This window comes from Fundulus heteroclitus, unplaced genomic scaffold, assembly GCF_011125445.2.
Source record: "Fundulus heteroclitus isolate FHET01 unplaced genomic scaffold, MU-UCD_Fhet_4.1 scaffold_467, whole genome shotgun sequence".
NCBI classification, from domain to species: domain Eukaryota; kingdom Metazoa; phylum Chordata; class Actinopteri; order Cyprinodontiformes; family Fundulidae; genus Fundulus; species Fundulus heteroclitus.
This window is the reverse complement of record NW_023396887.1, coordinates 25,364-41,022: the sequence shown is the minus strand read 5'-3', so window position 1 is coordinate 41,022 and position 15,659 is coordinate 25,364. Positions and strand designations below refer to the sequence as shown.

The window sequence follows — 15,659 nt, the reverse complement described above, 5'->3', positions numbered from 1 at the left end:
GCCGTGGTGCCCTGGTGGTATTGAGACGTAGCTTATCCCTAACTATAGTTGGAAGCTATGTAAGTGAAGATAGTCGACTTGCCTACATTAAAAACAAACAGATATGGTCAGAAAATTGCATTTCTATGTATTTATCCCCCAAATAATTTTAGTCCAGAGTTCTTTGGCACAATCAGCAAGACTTTATATGACCTGCTGGACTTTTCAGTTATCATTGGCGCTGATATGAACGCGTTCTTGATCCTTTACTTGATAGATCTAGTGAACCATCTAAACATATCCCTCCTTCAACAACTGCCTTCCAAGGTTTAATTGACAATTTTAGTCTCACAGATTTACAGAGCCGTGAACCTTTCTTCGAGACAGCACACTCTTTATTCGTTTAGACACAAGACCTATTCAAGGATAGATCATTTACTGGCTTCTGCAACTTCATACACTGAAATTCACTTAGCTGCGATTCATCCTAACTCTCTATCTGACCATTGTGTCGTTACAGCGCAGCTTACACTTGCCAAGACTCCAACTAAGGCCACACGATGGCGCTTCAACCTGACATTACTTAAAAATGACGATTATTGCGACCATTTCAGGAATCATTTGAAAACATTTATCTCGGAGAATGCTACCTCAGTAGAGGATCCTCGTGTTTTGTGGGGTGCAATTAAAGGGTTTGTGAGAAATATAACTATTTCCTTCGCATCTCATGTCAATCGAATAAGACTGGGCAAAATTAATTTACTTAAAAACAAACTACAAAGGCTTGAACTGGCTCAGCAAGGGGATGGTGCAACAGAGGACTATAAAAAGAAAATCAATGCCGTCAAATTGAAGTTGAATAACATCTTAAGACTAAGAGTTGAATTTCAAATTGATAGGATTATTAGTAATATTTTGACGGCTCCAGGCCGAGTCACCTATTCTCTCTTAGTTTGCAAAAATGTGAAAAGTATTCTAACATCACAGCTATCAGCTCAAACAAAAAATTGTTGACTGCCCCCAAAGAATATAATACGGCTTTCCAAAAATTTTATACAGATCTTTACAAATCTGAAATCTCATTAGATAAAATTAACTGTGAAACCTTTTTACAAGATTTAGAGCTTCCCACGCTGGCTGAACAAGCTGCACAGCGCCTAGGGGAACCAATCACTCTGACTGAATTGAGAGGTGCTATATGCTGGTATGAAAAAAGGCAAGTCGCCGGGATGGGATGGGATTCCCCCAGAGTTTTATCTCACCTTTTGGAAGGAGACGGGACATTTTCTTTTGGCCATGATTCACAAAGCTGTGGAAGTTGGTTCCTTTTTCAACGATATGAATGCTCCCTTGATTGCTGTACTGCCCAAACCCAATAAGGATATAACAAAATGTGAGAACTATAGACCATTATCTATCCTCAACGCAGAAGTAAAAATCTTTGCTCGCATACTGGCTTCCCGTATAGAACCCCATATTGTCACATTAATTAATAGTGATCAGACGGGCTTTGTGAAATCAAGACTTGCTTCTGACAGTGTACGACGTCTACTCCATGTGATTCATACTGCCAAAGATATTCCCTCTCCATGTGCAATATTGAGCCTTGACGCAGAAAAAGCCTTTGATAGGCTAGAATGGGAATACTTGTGGATGGTTCTACAGCGCTTTAATTTGCGTCCAGGTTTTATTAAGTTAACCAAACTATTATACAATAACCCGTCTGCAATGATCAATACCAATGGCATAATTTCAAGTAAGTTTAATTTATCAGGATCATGCCGACAGGGATGCCCACTAAGCCCCTTTCTTTTCATTTTGTCATAAGAGCCCCTTGCACAGAAAATTCATCAACACCGAAATATTTCCCCCATAACTTTCAATAACACCACACATTCTATATCGCTATATGCTGATGACATTTTATTATAATTCGATAGGGCAACCTTATCACTACCGCATATTTTGGATACTTTTCACAAATTCAGCTCTCTATCCGGTTACAAAATTAATTGGGCAAAATCTGCGCTTTTCCCTTTAAACTCTAAATTGAACCTGAGCTTATTGCCTCAGCACATCCCAGTGGTGAAACATTTTAAATACCTGGGGGTGGACATTTATCCTTCACTAGCCAATGTTGCCAATAAGAACTTTCATGGTATCTATAATAGGATTGAGGCAGATCTTAATAGGTAGTCTCACTTGCCAGAATCAGTTCAAGCCCGTGTGTCAATTATTAAAATGGATATATAAAGGGAGGGTCCCATTTTCGTCTTCGGAGCTGAGCTCTAGGGGTATCCATGTTTTAGCTGATGTATACAATGAGAATGGGCTTTGTGACTTTCATGATTTGAGACTGTCTTACCAACTACCTGGAACATCTTTATTCCTGTACTTTCAACTAAGGTCATCTATGAAAGCATATGGAGTGCCATGTAATCTTCCTCTTACTGCTCACCCTTTGCATTCCTTCCTATATAACAGAGGGCAAAAAAGGGGTTTGGTTTCCCGAATATATTCATTTATCCGAGATGCCGCTTATAAAACCCTTCCTATTGAACGTGTGTGGTCCAGTGAAATAAAGCACTACATTGGAGGTGATTCACTGAACTGGGACATGATTTGGTCATCAATTGTCTTGGCCTCAAAAAACCCTAAACATCAATAGTTACATTTCAATTATATACACAGGACTTACCTCACTCCTAGGAGAAATTTCCTCATGAAATGTTTGGCATCTCCAGTTTGCACCCTGTGCTCAGATGGACTTATAGGATCCTATTTACATATGTACTGGGAATGCAAGGATGTGTAGATTCTCTGTGGTTATGTTTGCTCTACTTTATCTAATGTGTTGGAGGTTGATGTACCATGTTCTCCCGTTGTGTTACTCCTGAATGATACCACCTCATTAAAATTGATATGCTGGAAAAAATTTATTCTCCTAACCTGCATCACTGCTGCCAAAAAGATGTTGGCTTTACGCTGGAAACCTCCACATACGGTTACCAAGCCCCAATGGATTAATACATACATTGACATAATAAATATGGAACTTTCAGTGGCAAGAATGCACGGTGCTGGAGCCAATACCATTCAAGCATGGCAAACAATGGCAGATAAGATTCAGGAATTCCTGTAACCACCATTTTCTTTTTCTTTTTTACATGTGTTTATTAGAATATGGTCTCGTAGGTCCAGTATGAGTTATGTAGAGATCCAAGCTGGGTGGTGGGGAGTGGGGATGGGGGTTGTCGCCTGTTTTTTTTTTTGTTTTTTTCCTGTTGTATTAGGTTGTATTATACACATGTTACCTTTATCAGACTAATGTATCTGTTTCTCCTTAAAATAATAAAGTTGTTCACAAAAAAAGATGAAGCGCCAGAGGGAGATCCAGGACGAGGTTGGGGCACAGTTCCAGGTTAGATACACGGTCAGGCGGACGGGCTAGACGACATCAGGCATGCTCAGAGGTCAGGTCGCAGGTCTGGTTTGGTGCACAAGGAGGCAAGGATCATGCAGGCGGTCAGGTCAGGCAGAAGTCAGAAAGAGGGGTCAGGAAGGCTCAGAGGTTGAGAGGCAAAAACAGGTCAGGATCAGGTAATCAGAACAAAGAATGCTGGAATAGATCTCACCAATGGCCTGAAATAATCTGGCACTGATGTCTGGTCTGAAGGCTGGTTATATACTGGCAGGTGCAGGTGGATCGGGTGAGAGGTGATGAGAAACGGGGCGGAGCTGAGCAGGTTTGTAGAGTGAGTAATCAGACCAGCATCAGTGCAGAGATCATGACAGCCACCAAAATTGAAAAAGACTCCTGGATGCGTGTTGAAATCTAAAACAGCAGTGATGATGATTATGATGGTGAAATACCTGACAAGATAGAATGGTCCACATTTAATAATCAAAAACTCAAATGTCCAGAGAGCAATGACTTGAGACCACCCCATCGATGCAGACAACTCCGTCCCGGGTTTTACCACTGAGATCACAGCTTCTGTCCGCCCAGAAGTATGTTAGCCCCTCCATGGTTAAAGCATCATCAGGAATGGAAGACTTTCAGTTAGAATGATGGTACAGCAGTCTCTTATCTCACGATTTGTTGTTAAATCCAGCTACAAGTAATTCACTTTGTTCTCGAAGGAGCAGATGTTGGTTAGCAAGATGGATGGAACTGTTAGCTTTTAGTTTAGCCATTAGCCTTCCTTTGCTGCTGCTCTTCAGTTTCCTGGCACACTGCCTTCCTCTGCTCTTGGTGCAGCCTGTGCTGATAGGAGTCCTTATGCTGGGTCTCGCTGGTATAGCAGTCCAAGGCGGCTTGGAGTATCCACAGTTGTAATGTCCACTGTAATTGATATGCATGATATGGGTAATTCTAGGATAAAATGCCTATCGTATTCCTGTCCACCACCATTAAAGTGAATGTTCAGTACTGTGCGAGATGTATAGATGCCTTATTACTAACTTGTTATTAAATCCAATGTTCTCAGGAGCTATGACAGGGCGACGGCCAACACTGCATCCAGAATGTAAATAATAGTGATCGATCAAGGGGAGGTTGTGATTATGTGTTTAAAGATTAAGGAATTATGAGGTGAAACAATGTGTAAAAGGCTGTTTATGATATTGATATAACAAATGTAACCATTACCATTTTATCTTTCAGCCACAACTCCTTTACACCAGTCGTTAGTAGTAGCCCATCCTGTGGAACTGAACTTCACCAAGAAAACGGATATAATTGATTTGACGCTAGAAAGCTCCTCCTCTTCTTCTTCTGATGATGATGATGATGATAAGAACACAACCCCTCCACCTAAGAAACAGTGTATTTTCATCTCCAAAAATGAAGAAACAGATGCAAAAGGGTAAGCTGAATTTTGTCCTGTTGCTTTTTTTTTTATAAACATAACTAGATTTTTATAAAAGATGCTCCTCCTAAATTCTTAACTTCTTTTTGTCATATCGTTTCAAACTTCTTGGGAATCAATTTCCTACTGGAGTTCAGACAGCCAGTTTTAGGCAGCTAGTCGGGATGAGTCTCAGGTTCACAGAATGCAGACTGTTCCTTACTCTGGATCTTAGGTTTCTTCAAAGATACACTCTTTTACTTAGCCAGTAGTGAAAGGTTGGTCAAAAAGGTTCCTATCTAAGAAAACCCAGAAGATTACATCGAGTCTTTGACAAGCAGCATTCACTAGTCCTGAAAGAGTATGTAGTGGACTGTCGTCTGCATTGTTGATGGCTTTGCTGGAATCATTCATGCCAAGCTTGCATGTTGTGAAAGTGGAGAGGAGAACTCTCCTTTAAGAGGAAGAAACCTCCAGCAAAACCAGGCTCAGTGTGAATGGCAATTTGCGACAGCCGACTGGGAGTTTGAGAAGACAGAGCATATACAAATGAGTAAACAAGGAGAAGCAATGGAGCCATGTAAATCAGCAATGAGGTGGGAAAAGAAAGTGGTTGTGTAACCATAACCTGAAGAAGACCTGTATAATAATAATAATAATAATAATCAGCATGTTTATTGTCATTGCAACATACATTCCAACAAACTTTGTTTTCTGCATTTAACCCATCCCTTTGGGGAGCAGTGGGATTCCACTGTACAGCAATCTGGGGTTAACGGTTTTGCCCAAAAGGTTTTAAATTAAGACCTTAATTGGCATTAAAATTCATTAAATATGATTATCGGTGGCATTTAAAATGCCTTATTTTTTTTCTAAAAAAATACGTTCATAAAAACAGTTTTGTCAGATATATTATATCAGATATAACTGATTCTGTGTGTTTGTGTGGAGCCAAACACGCTGAACTGCTTCCGGTTGATCGTAAAGTCTTATGTTTTTACGATGTTCGGAAAAGAAGTTTGAGGCGGAGAAAAAGCTAGAGGAAAAGGGGGATATTCAAATTTCAACAAAAGTGGGTGGAAAACGAGGAATTTGGCACATGGCTGCAGCCTGTCGATGGTAAAGATGACTAAGGATTTTGCCGTGCTTGTAAAAAAAAATTAAGCTTTGCACAACAGGTGTCAATGCTTTACGATCTCACATGGCAAGGCAAGGCAAGGCAAGGCAAATTTATTTATATAGCACAATTCAGTACAGAGACAATGCAAAGTGCTTTACATGATTAAAATATTGGAAAATAAAACAGAATAAAAGCAAGTAGGGATAGTGTAGAAACAAAAAAGAACATTTGAAAACAGTAAAACATTTTAACTTGAACATTCAAAGGCAATTCTAAACAAATGTGTTTTTAATCTCGATTTAAAGGAACTCAGGCTTTCTGCACTTTTACAGTTTTCTGGAAGTTTGTTCCAGATAAGTGGAGCATAGGAACTAAATGCTGCTTCTCCTTGTTTAGTTCTGGTTCTAGGTATGCAGAGTAGGCTGGAGCCAGAAGACCTGAGTGGTCTGGAGGGTTGATACACTGATAACAAGTCTGTGATGTATTTAGGTGCTAAGCCATTTAGAGATTTATAGACTAACAGAAGTATTTTAAAGTCTATTCTCTGAGATACAGGGAGCCAGTGTAAGGACTTTAGAACTGGTGTTATGTGCTCTACTTTCTTAGTCTTAGTGAGGACGCGGGCAGCAGCGTTCTGGATCAGCTGCAGCTGTCTGATCCACTTTTTAGGCAGACCTGTAAAAACACCGTTGCAGTAATCAATTCTACTAAAAATAAACGCATGGATTAGTTTTTCCAGATCCTGCTGAGACATCAGTCCTTTAATCCTAGAAATGTTCTTCAGGTGGTAGAAAGCTGACCTTGTAATTGTCTTTAGATGCTTTTGGAGGTTCAGGTCTGAGTCCATCACTACTCCCAGATTTCGGGCCTGATCAGTGGTTTTTAGCTGAAGCGACTGAAGCTGTGACCTAACTTTTGATCTCTCCTCTATTGGTCCAAATATTATTACTTCTGTTTTGTTTTTGTTCAACTGAAGAAAATTTTGACACATCCATGCATTGATTTCTTCTAGGCATTTACTCAGTGCTTGAATTGGTTCATAGTCACCTGGTGACATGGTGATGTAGAGCTGTGTGTCGTCTGCATAGTTATGGTAGCTGATGTTGTTATTTTTTATTATCTGGGCTAGAGGGAGCATGTAGATATTGAAGAGGAGGGGACCCAGGATGGACCCTTGGGGAACCCCACATGTGATTTTTGTAATCTTCGATGTAAAGTTACCTACTGATACAAAAAAGTCCCTGTCCTTTAAGTAGGATTTAAACCAGTGGAGAGCTGTAGCAGAGAGGCCGACCCAGTTCTCCAGGCGCTCTAACAGAATGGAGTGATCAACAGTATCAAATGCTGCACTAAGGTCCAATAGTACCAGCACGGTGGTTCTTCCACAGTCTGTATTTATATGGATGTCATTAAACACCTTGATAAGGGCGGTCTCTGTACTGTGGTGAGCGCGGAAACCTGACTGGAATACGTCAAAGCGGCTGGTCGTTGTTAAGAAGGTGTTTAATTGTTGAAATACAGCTTTTTCAATAATTTTACTGATAAAGGGGAGGTTTGAGATGGGCCTGTAGTTCTGGAGTAGAAGTTTGTCTAAATTGTTCTTTTTCAGCAGTGGTTTGATAATTGCTGTTTTTAGGGACTGGGGGAAAACACCTGACAGAAGGGACGCGTTTATTATCTGAGTCAAATCAGACGCTATGCCAGGAAAAACTTTTTTAAAGAAAGCTGTGGGTAGAACATCAAGGCAGCTGGAGGAGGAACTTAGCTGCTGAATGATCTGCTCTAAGCTTTTGTGGTTTATTTCGCTGAAATGGGACATTTTGTCAGAAATAGTTCCAGCTGAATAAAGCATTGGTTCTGGTGTTGATATGGTAGTACAAAGTGATCCTCTAATTTTTAGGATTTTTTCAGTAAAGAAGTTAGCAAATTCGTTGCAGGCCCTGGTGGAGTGGAGTTCGGAAGTCACGGACACAGGAGGATTTGTTAGCCTGTCAACTGTGGAAAATAAGACACGAGCATTATTAATGTTTTTCTTGATGATCTCAGAGAAGAAAGATTCTCTTGCATTTTTCAGTTGTAAGTTATATCTGTAAAGTCTCTCTTTATAGATGTCGTAGTGAACTAGGAGTCTATTCTTTCTCCACCTGCGTTCAGCTTTTCGACATTCCCTTTTTTCACTTCTAACTGATGGAGCATTTCTCCAAGGAGATTTTTTCTTCCCGGAAAAAAACTTCACTTTGACTGGAGCAATGCAGTTAATGATATCTGAGACTTTAGACTGAAAGTTATCTACTAGCTCATCAGCTGAGTTGCAGCCCAAGGTTGAAGTATCAGAGTAAGCTTGAATAAAAGTTTCCGCGGCATTGTCCTTAAAGGTGCGTTTTCTTACGATGTCCCTTTGGCTAAATGAGTCGCTGGTAATTATGCTTTCAAAGGTAACAGAAAAGTGATCGGATAAGGCAACATCAGTTACATTGACCTGTGAAATCTTTAGACTTTTAGTGATGATCAAGTCTAAAATATGTCCCTGTTTGTGTGTTGGCTGTTTAACGTGTTGACTTAAACCAAAGTTTCTAAGTGTGTCACACAGTTCTTTTGCACTTCTGTCTTCAGGGTTGTCAACGTGAAAGTTGAAGTCTCCAACAATAATTAAACAGTCATAATCAACACATATCACAGACAGCAGGTCACTAAAATCATTAAAAAAGTTTGATGTGGACTTAGGAGGCCTGTACACATTCAGAAACATAGTTCGTACCGGGCCCTTTACCTGGAGAGCCAAATGTTCAAAAGAGTCAAATTTTCCTAAAAACACCTTTTTACACTTTAGTGAATCATTAAACAATGTTGCTACTCCTCCACCTTTCCTTTGCTGTCTGCTTTCACAAAGAAAATTGTAGTTTGGAGGAGTCGACTCCATCAGTATAGCTGCTTCACTAAATTCATGCAGCCATGTTTCTGTTAAAAACATTACATCAAGATCATTGTCAATAATGAAGTCATTAATTAAAAGGGATTTTCCTGACAGAGATCTAATATTTAATAAACCCAGTTTATATGACTTAGTGGTTGATGAAGGGAGATTGTAAAGCCAGTGGTGTAGTCCAGGGTATACGCGGGTATACGGCGTATACCCACTTATTTTTCAGTCTGAATTACGTATACCCATATCTGGAGCGATATTTGTGCCTTTTGTTTGAGCGTGCAGTGAGACAGGTAGTCAGCGTTTAAACATTACGCGCGCACTCAAAACCTGTTTGGCACATGCTCAAATCTGATAAACTCTTCTCAACTCACTATCCTCGTGCTCGGTTCCATGTTTGCTCGCACGCTCGACCTGATCCCTCCACGCTCAACACTAGCTGTGCGCACTCTCGACTCTGTCTGTGCCCTCGTGACTTCAAAAACTGTCCACCTCACCAGCCAATCAAGGACAGGTTTCTTTCCATCCAATCAGAGTATGGCTTGCAAATACTGCATTCAGATGGATTCAATCAAAATACTGCAGCTTTTGGCAGAAATTACTACGCATTACGGTGGGATTGAAGAAAAAACAACCACCAACTAGAACTGCAAGCAGTTATTAATGGGTTCCAAGCCCAACCACGCCCCGCCCCTTTGAGCATGCTCCTGGACTCAAGTTCAGCGTTCAACACCATCATCCCACAGCATCTGGTAGGAAAACTGGAACATCTGGGCTTCAGCACATCCCTTCACAACTGGTTGCTAGACTTCCTCACCAACAGACCTCAGTTGGTCCGGGTCCATCAGAACACCTCTGATGTCATCACCCTCAGCACAGGCTCCCCTCAGGACTGCATCCTGAGCCCCCTTCTGTTCACTCTGATGACACACGACTGCGTCGCCATGTTCACCACTAATCACATCGTGAAGTTTGCAGACGACACGACGTGGTGGGCCTGATCAGAGGCGACTACAACCAGTACTACAGAGAGGAGGTGGAGCAGCTGGTGGGCTGGTGCAGAGACAACAACCTGATCCTGAACGTAGAGAAAACAAAGGAGATCATCGTCGACTTCAGGAAGATGCTCTACTGCTCATCAACAGCTCAGCTGTGGATGTGGTCAGCAGCACCAAATTCCTCTGGGTGCACATCCTAGACAACCTTACCTAATCTGTGAACACCACGTAACTGGTCAAGAGGACACAGAAGCGCTTGTCCTTCCTGCGAAGGATGAGGAGTGCCCACCTGCCCCCGCCCATCTCCACGTCCTTCTACAGAAGCACCATAGAGAGCATTCTGACCAGCTGTCTCTCTGTGTGGTGGGGAGGCTGCAGCGCCTCCGACCGGAGGAACGTGAGGAGACTGGTGAGGACAGCAGAAGGAATCATCAGGGCTCCTCTTCCCTCCATTAAGGACATTTCATCCCAGCGCTGCATGTCCCGAGCCCATAACATCATCAGAGACCCCTCACCCCCCTTAAATAAATAAGTAAATAAGTTACACTTTTTTGATATCATTTATCTAGCTGTAGAAAGCACCCAGGCACAGATGAGGCTGGAGTGCAGAGAAAATATAATGAAACGCAGAAGAGGTTTGGATAGATTATTTGGTTTTTCAAGTATATTATAGGATCCTGGGGCCCTCTGCCAAGTACCTGCTGGATGGCTTCATCTGTGGACCATTGGTCTGCCTGCCCACTTCGATGTCAAGATTTTGCCAAAGTTTTTCTAAAAATAAAAAAATGGCATTTTAGTACATGGTTTACAAATATATAATGTTCAATGACATGCCTGAAGTGGTGACAGAAAGTTGTTGTGAAGATGTTCCTGGCTGTGGCTCATTTGTGCGGATTCCCAGGTGATCCTGACTTAAAAAGACGATGGCTTGTAAAAATACCCCGCGACAAATTGAAGCTAACACTGCATGGCACAGTCTGCAGCCTTCACTTCACTCTGGATCAGCTTCTTCAGCCTAAGACTGCTGATGGGAGAAGAATGGTGAATAAAGGAGCCATCCCCGTGTTATTTCAATGGAACAACTTCTGTGTTCCATTGAAATGTATATATTTTATTAAACTGAGATAAGTGAAAATAAGTGAAAAGGACTAGGAAGAAATTAACAAACCGAAAAGTAGTGGTATTCTGTTCTGTTCTTGGTTATGTATATATACCTATTTCCTTTTTATCTACTGGTTACTTTTGTTAATAAAAAACTTTTTGAAATAAATAACTAAAATAAATATGGATCTTTATGTATTTTGAATGTGTTTTTGCTTGTTCTGAACCTCAACATGTCCTCCAGACACAGAAAATTGCACGTCTGCGAGTTCACATTGAGCGGGTAATCCGTTGAGATAAAGAAAACAAACTCTTAGACTCAGTTATTCCTTTATCTATTGTTGACACCATTAATGAACTTTTTGCAGTGGCTTGCCTGCTAATCAATTATTCAAACAAACCTCTGGTCAGGGCATGGGTTAAATAAAGTGAACGAATGTGTAGTTCACTTTAGGTGTTTTCCAACCCTTTTCCTAAAGCCACATTGCCCTGATTGCAGTTCAGAAAATGCCTGTTATTGATCAAAATCAGCAAGCTGATAATAAAGTGGTGTCAAGTTATGCCTTCAAGTTGTGCAGCTTCCCCACTTGAAAAGGATGGGAGAGATTACCCAGTTCTAAACAGCTGGATTCCACTCAATAACCAACAAGATTCCTTTTTTCTTTTCTTTCGAATATGCTTGTGAAGACAGGTGATTAAAATGGTCTCAATGGAGGTAAAAACCTTAAAGCAAACCAACAAATAAGAAATAAATTACAAAATCATGTAAAGAATTTCTCAGTCAATTAATATTTACACAAGAAAAACAACAAACTGATAGCCAACCTTAAAGAAATAAATGTAAATTTAAATTTCTTTTCTTGTATCCCATAAATAATAAACAACACCATGCAAACTCTACAGTGCATCATCAAAATGTTTAAATGCCTTAATTCTAATTAGAAATAAGTACACAACTTTACGTTTATTTTAAGTTATCTACTTTGTGAATGTTATACCAATAAATTATATTCATTTAGATTATATTCTTTTGGCAACTATAAATGTTAATTAATGACCATGATATCCCATTAAAATTAGCTGTTTACCTGTAAGATGTTTTAAACTTTAAACTTATAGAAATTACTATTAAATCACCAAAAATAGCATTTGAAAAACCCCATCATATTTTATAATAAATCAATTAATCTATGCATTATTTTAGAAGATCAGAGGACATTGCATATGTTATCTTAAAGAACTTCAAACAAAACCAAACAAAAATCAAAATCAGCTTATGTGGCTTGGCTAATGCTAACTGCATACAGTCCGGGAGCAATCAAGTTGTAACAGGCGCCGATCCGTCACAGAGTACATAATTGTTCTTACCGACTGTCACTCTGCTTGCTTAAGATTGTCTCCCACTCTACACAGGCTTTTTATACAAATTGCTTTTGTGTTTCACCAGACACGTCTCTTCGGTTTTGTTTTGGTTGACGGTGCAGTGTGCACCGCGTTTTATGGTCCGTGTGAACCACAAAGTCCCACCGCATCCAGCAACCAGTTTTACATTTTCTCACCAGCAGATGTCAGCACACATCATTTTTTGAAAATTCATTTTATTTTTTTGATATGTTAGTCCTTGATACGTAATAAATTCATTAAAAGTCAACGGTTTGCTGTAAAATTCTGAAAATATTCACGGATGTCCAAGCTTTCTCTAAGCTCTTGATTTTTTTTCATGGTCATAGAGAAAATATTTTCAGAGAAAAAAATGTTAACCGTTATAGTCTTGTGCATGTAAATTATCTTGTAAATAGGTCACAATCGGCTGGATTTTTACCAAACCGAAATCCACGTTTAGTCTCTATATGATTTATAAATGTGCAAATTTCCATTGGCCTAGAAAAATATTTGTGGAAAATACATTGATTTCTCCATTTTACAAACATTTAAAAAAACAGTGTGGAACTTTCAAAATCTTCAATACATGCAGTGAGAGAATTGTTACACCTTATTCAAGGAATACATCCTGAAAATCTGAGCGCATTATACCAAAACATTGATTTTTGGTGAATTTGTCTGGTTTTCAAGGTTTTTTTTCACACTTTTGGAAATAGGCCAGGCCCACTTGTTTCAATTATTACCATATTTAATACTTCAGTTCAGGGCTATGACTAGAAGGGAATAAAGAAGATTTTGTAAAAATCCGATCAGCTATTCTTGCGTACTAGATTTCTTGACATCACAGCGTCCCCTAGTGATGGATGATCTTATTTGGAGTATGGGTTATGAAGGACATGTTAAAATCTGTTATGGTTTTAGAATAATCAGCAATTACATTTAGAGCTAGCTAGCTACCAATCACTTATTTTAGCATTACTTTTCGAAAAAGTGAAAATTTAAAAATCTGCCATCATAACATTTTTTATTTGTCCATTACATGGTTTTATATGGAGTTTTGTGCAGATTGCACAAAAAATGCAGGAGGAGTTTAACAAAGGTTTAACCTTTGGAGCTATATAGCTCAAAAAGTAGCTAGTAAATGAAGGGTGTGCCAATTCCCTTTTTGATGCAGAATCATCCAATAAACAAAGTGATCTGAAGTTTTTGAGTGTGGGACCAGTAGTTTGGTGGTTACAGGCTGAATCGCATTGTCCTTTGTTATAGCGCCCCCTAGTTGTTGAGGGGTCTGGGTTTGAGTAGAGGTGCACATTCTGTACTTAGATACCTGATTCAATTGATTCGTTACAAATCCGCATGGGCCGCACGTGTTTTAGCAGAGAAGAATAATGCGAGAATAATGAAAAAACACACGAAAAATAATAGGTGTTCGTCTGCTCACAGAGCAGACGAACAGCTATGCCTTGGATAGCCTGTTCTTTCTGCACTGCGGGCTTGGAACACTAATAAATAATTTAAAAACGAATGAAAAACAATAGGGTCCTCTGCTTACAGAGCAGACGAACGGGCTATGCAAGGTATAGCCCGTTGTTCTGCTCTGCGGGCTTGGAACCCTAATAAACAGTTTCATATTTTAGCCTAAAATATTTAGTCTAAAATAATTCCTTGAGTTACTAAGTGAGGTGTGAAAAATATTTTTGTCTCTTTTCTTTCCAGCTTCTGGGAGGTGATGCAAAAGTTTCTTATGATCATTGTCATTATTACTGAAAGAGCACACGAGGTAAAACAAAATAACATCTAATAAAACGACTTGGGTAAAGACTCAATAATTTAAAACAATAATAATAATAATAATAATAAACTTGATATAAAACATAATAGCACCAGCCGGCACAGCAGAAATACGAGTGCCAAAAAAAGTTGAGAAAGTTCAAATATCAGTAAGGTTCATGGCCAATGAGTAAAAATAGGATTCAAGACAGGTTTTAAAACTGGAAAGCAGAGGGGCCTGTCACATGTACAAAGGTAAGTCGTTCTATAACTTAGGGGCCCCAATAGAGAAGGTCCTGTCCCCTCTAAGCTTCTGCTCAGAACTGTGAATGACCAGGGGCAGTTGGTCAGCAGATGTGAATGAGCAAGCAGGGGTGTAAAGGTGAAGGAGAAGCTCATTTAAGTAAAGTTGCCTCCCTTCACAGGCAACCAGTGAAGGGAGGCAATGATGGGCTAATGTGTTTTCTTTTATGTTTTTTGAACCAGCTGCAGATGTTTGAGTGAGGACTGACTGATTCAGATATAAAGAGAATTTATACTTATCCAGCCGGATGAAATCAAGGCTTGGAGTAGGGTTTCCATGTGTTTGTCTTGAAAGAATAGGTTTTACCTTTGCTTTGTTCCTTAAATGATAAAAATTACTTAACTGAGGTCCTTTTTTGACCGTCAAGTTTAAAATCACCGTCCATCTTAAAATCGAGGTTCATAAATGTGTGCTAAACTTTCATTGTCAGGGGGTCTAAATCAACAGGATCAACACTTCTTTGAGTGTTTCAGCTGGTATATTTGACAATTCATGATTTGCTAAGATAATGTGATTGGAGTTTTGATGGTGTCCTCGTCATTACCTTTATCTCTTTCAGTGATAAAGGAATTTGCTTAGGCGAGGCGGTGAGTTGTTGGCTGGAACAAAATTTGCGCGGATGATTGACGGGAGGGGGGGGAGGGGTGGTGTGTAGACAAGCTTTGCATGGACGACTGGCAGGGTGAGGGGGGGTGTAGGGACGGGGGGTGTGGGCACACTTTGCGCGGCGGAGCGGGGGGGGGGGGGGGGGGGAGACAAGCTTTGCGCGGACGTCCGGCGGAGCGGGGGCGGAGTTTTTTTTTTTGGGGGAATGTTGCCGAGTCGGTAGATGGCGCTGCGGGAAACACTGTCTTTCTATAGATTCTCTTTCTCATTCAATTCAGGACTTTGCATATGTCTTATCTTCTAGGTCTATATGGAAAAACCTACAGTAAAGTAATGAAATGTTGATTCTGGATGTGATGTAGGAATTCCTTCAATATAAACCAAAGAAAATTTTACATTACCTACCAGAAACTGGAGAAAATCTTTTAAAAAAGAGACAGTATTTTCACACCTCACGTAGTAGCTCAAGGAGATATTATAATCTAAATATTTTCGGCTAAAATGAGTAAACACTGATGGATTTTTGGGTAAACTAAACAGAGCAGTGTTACGTGTCATTGTTTCCAAAACGGCATTTTTCTGAGCTGTGTCTAAAGGGGCAAACATTGAGAGTATACCCACTTCT

The 15,659-nt window shown here is 40.0% G+C and overlaps 1 protein-coding gene across 1 annotated transcript in view; it reads left to right on the top strand.

The window, feature by feature from the left end:
- The window catches only part of LOC105922571 (E3 SUMO-protein ligase PIAS2-like), a 45,764-nt gene extending 40,241 nt beyond the window's left edge, over positions 1–5,523 (top strand). Inside the window, exon 6 of the mRNA XM_012858466.3 lies at positions 4,646–5,523. Coding sequence (XP_012713920.3) covers positions 4,646–4,851 — 206 coding nt within the window. The 3' untranslated portion in view covers positions 4,852–5,523. The remainder of the gene's footprint in view (positions 1–4,645) is intronic.
- Positions 5,524–15,659: the final 10,136 nt, after the last annotated feature.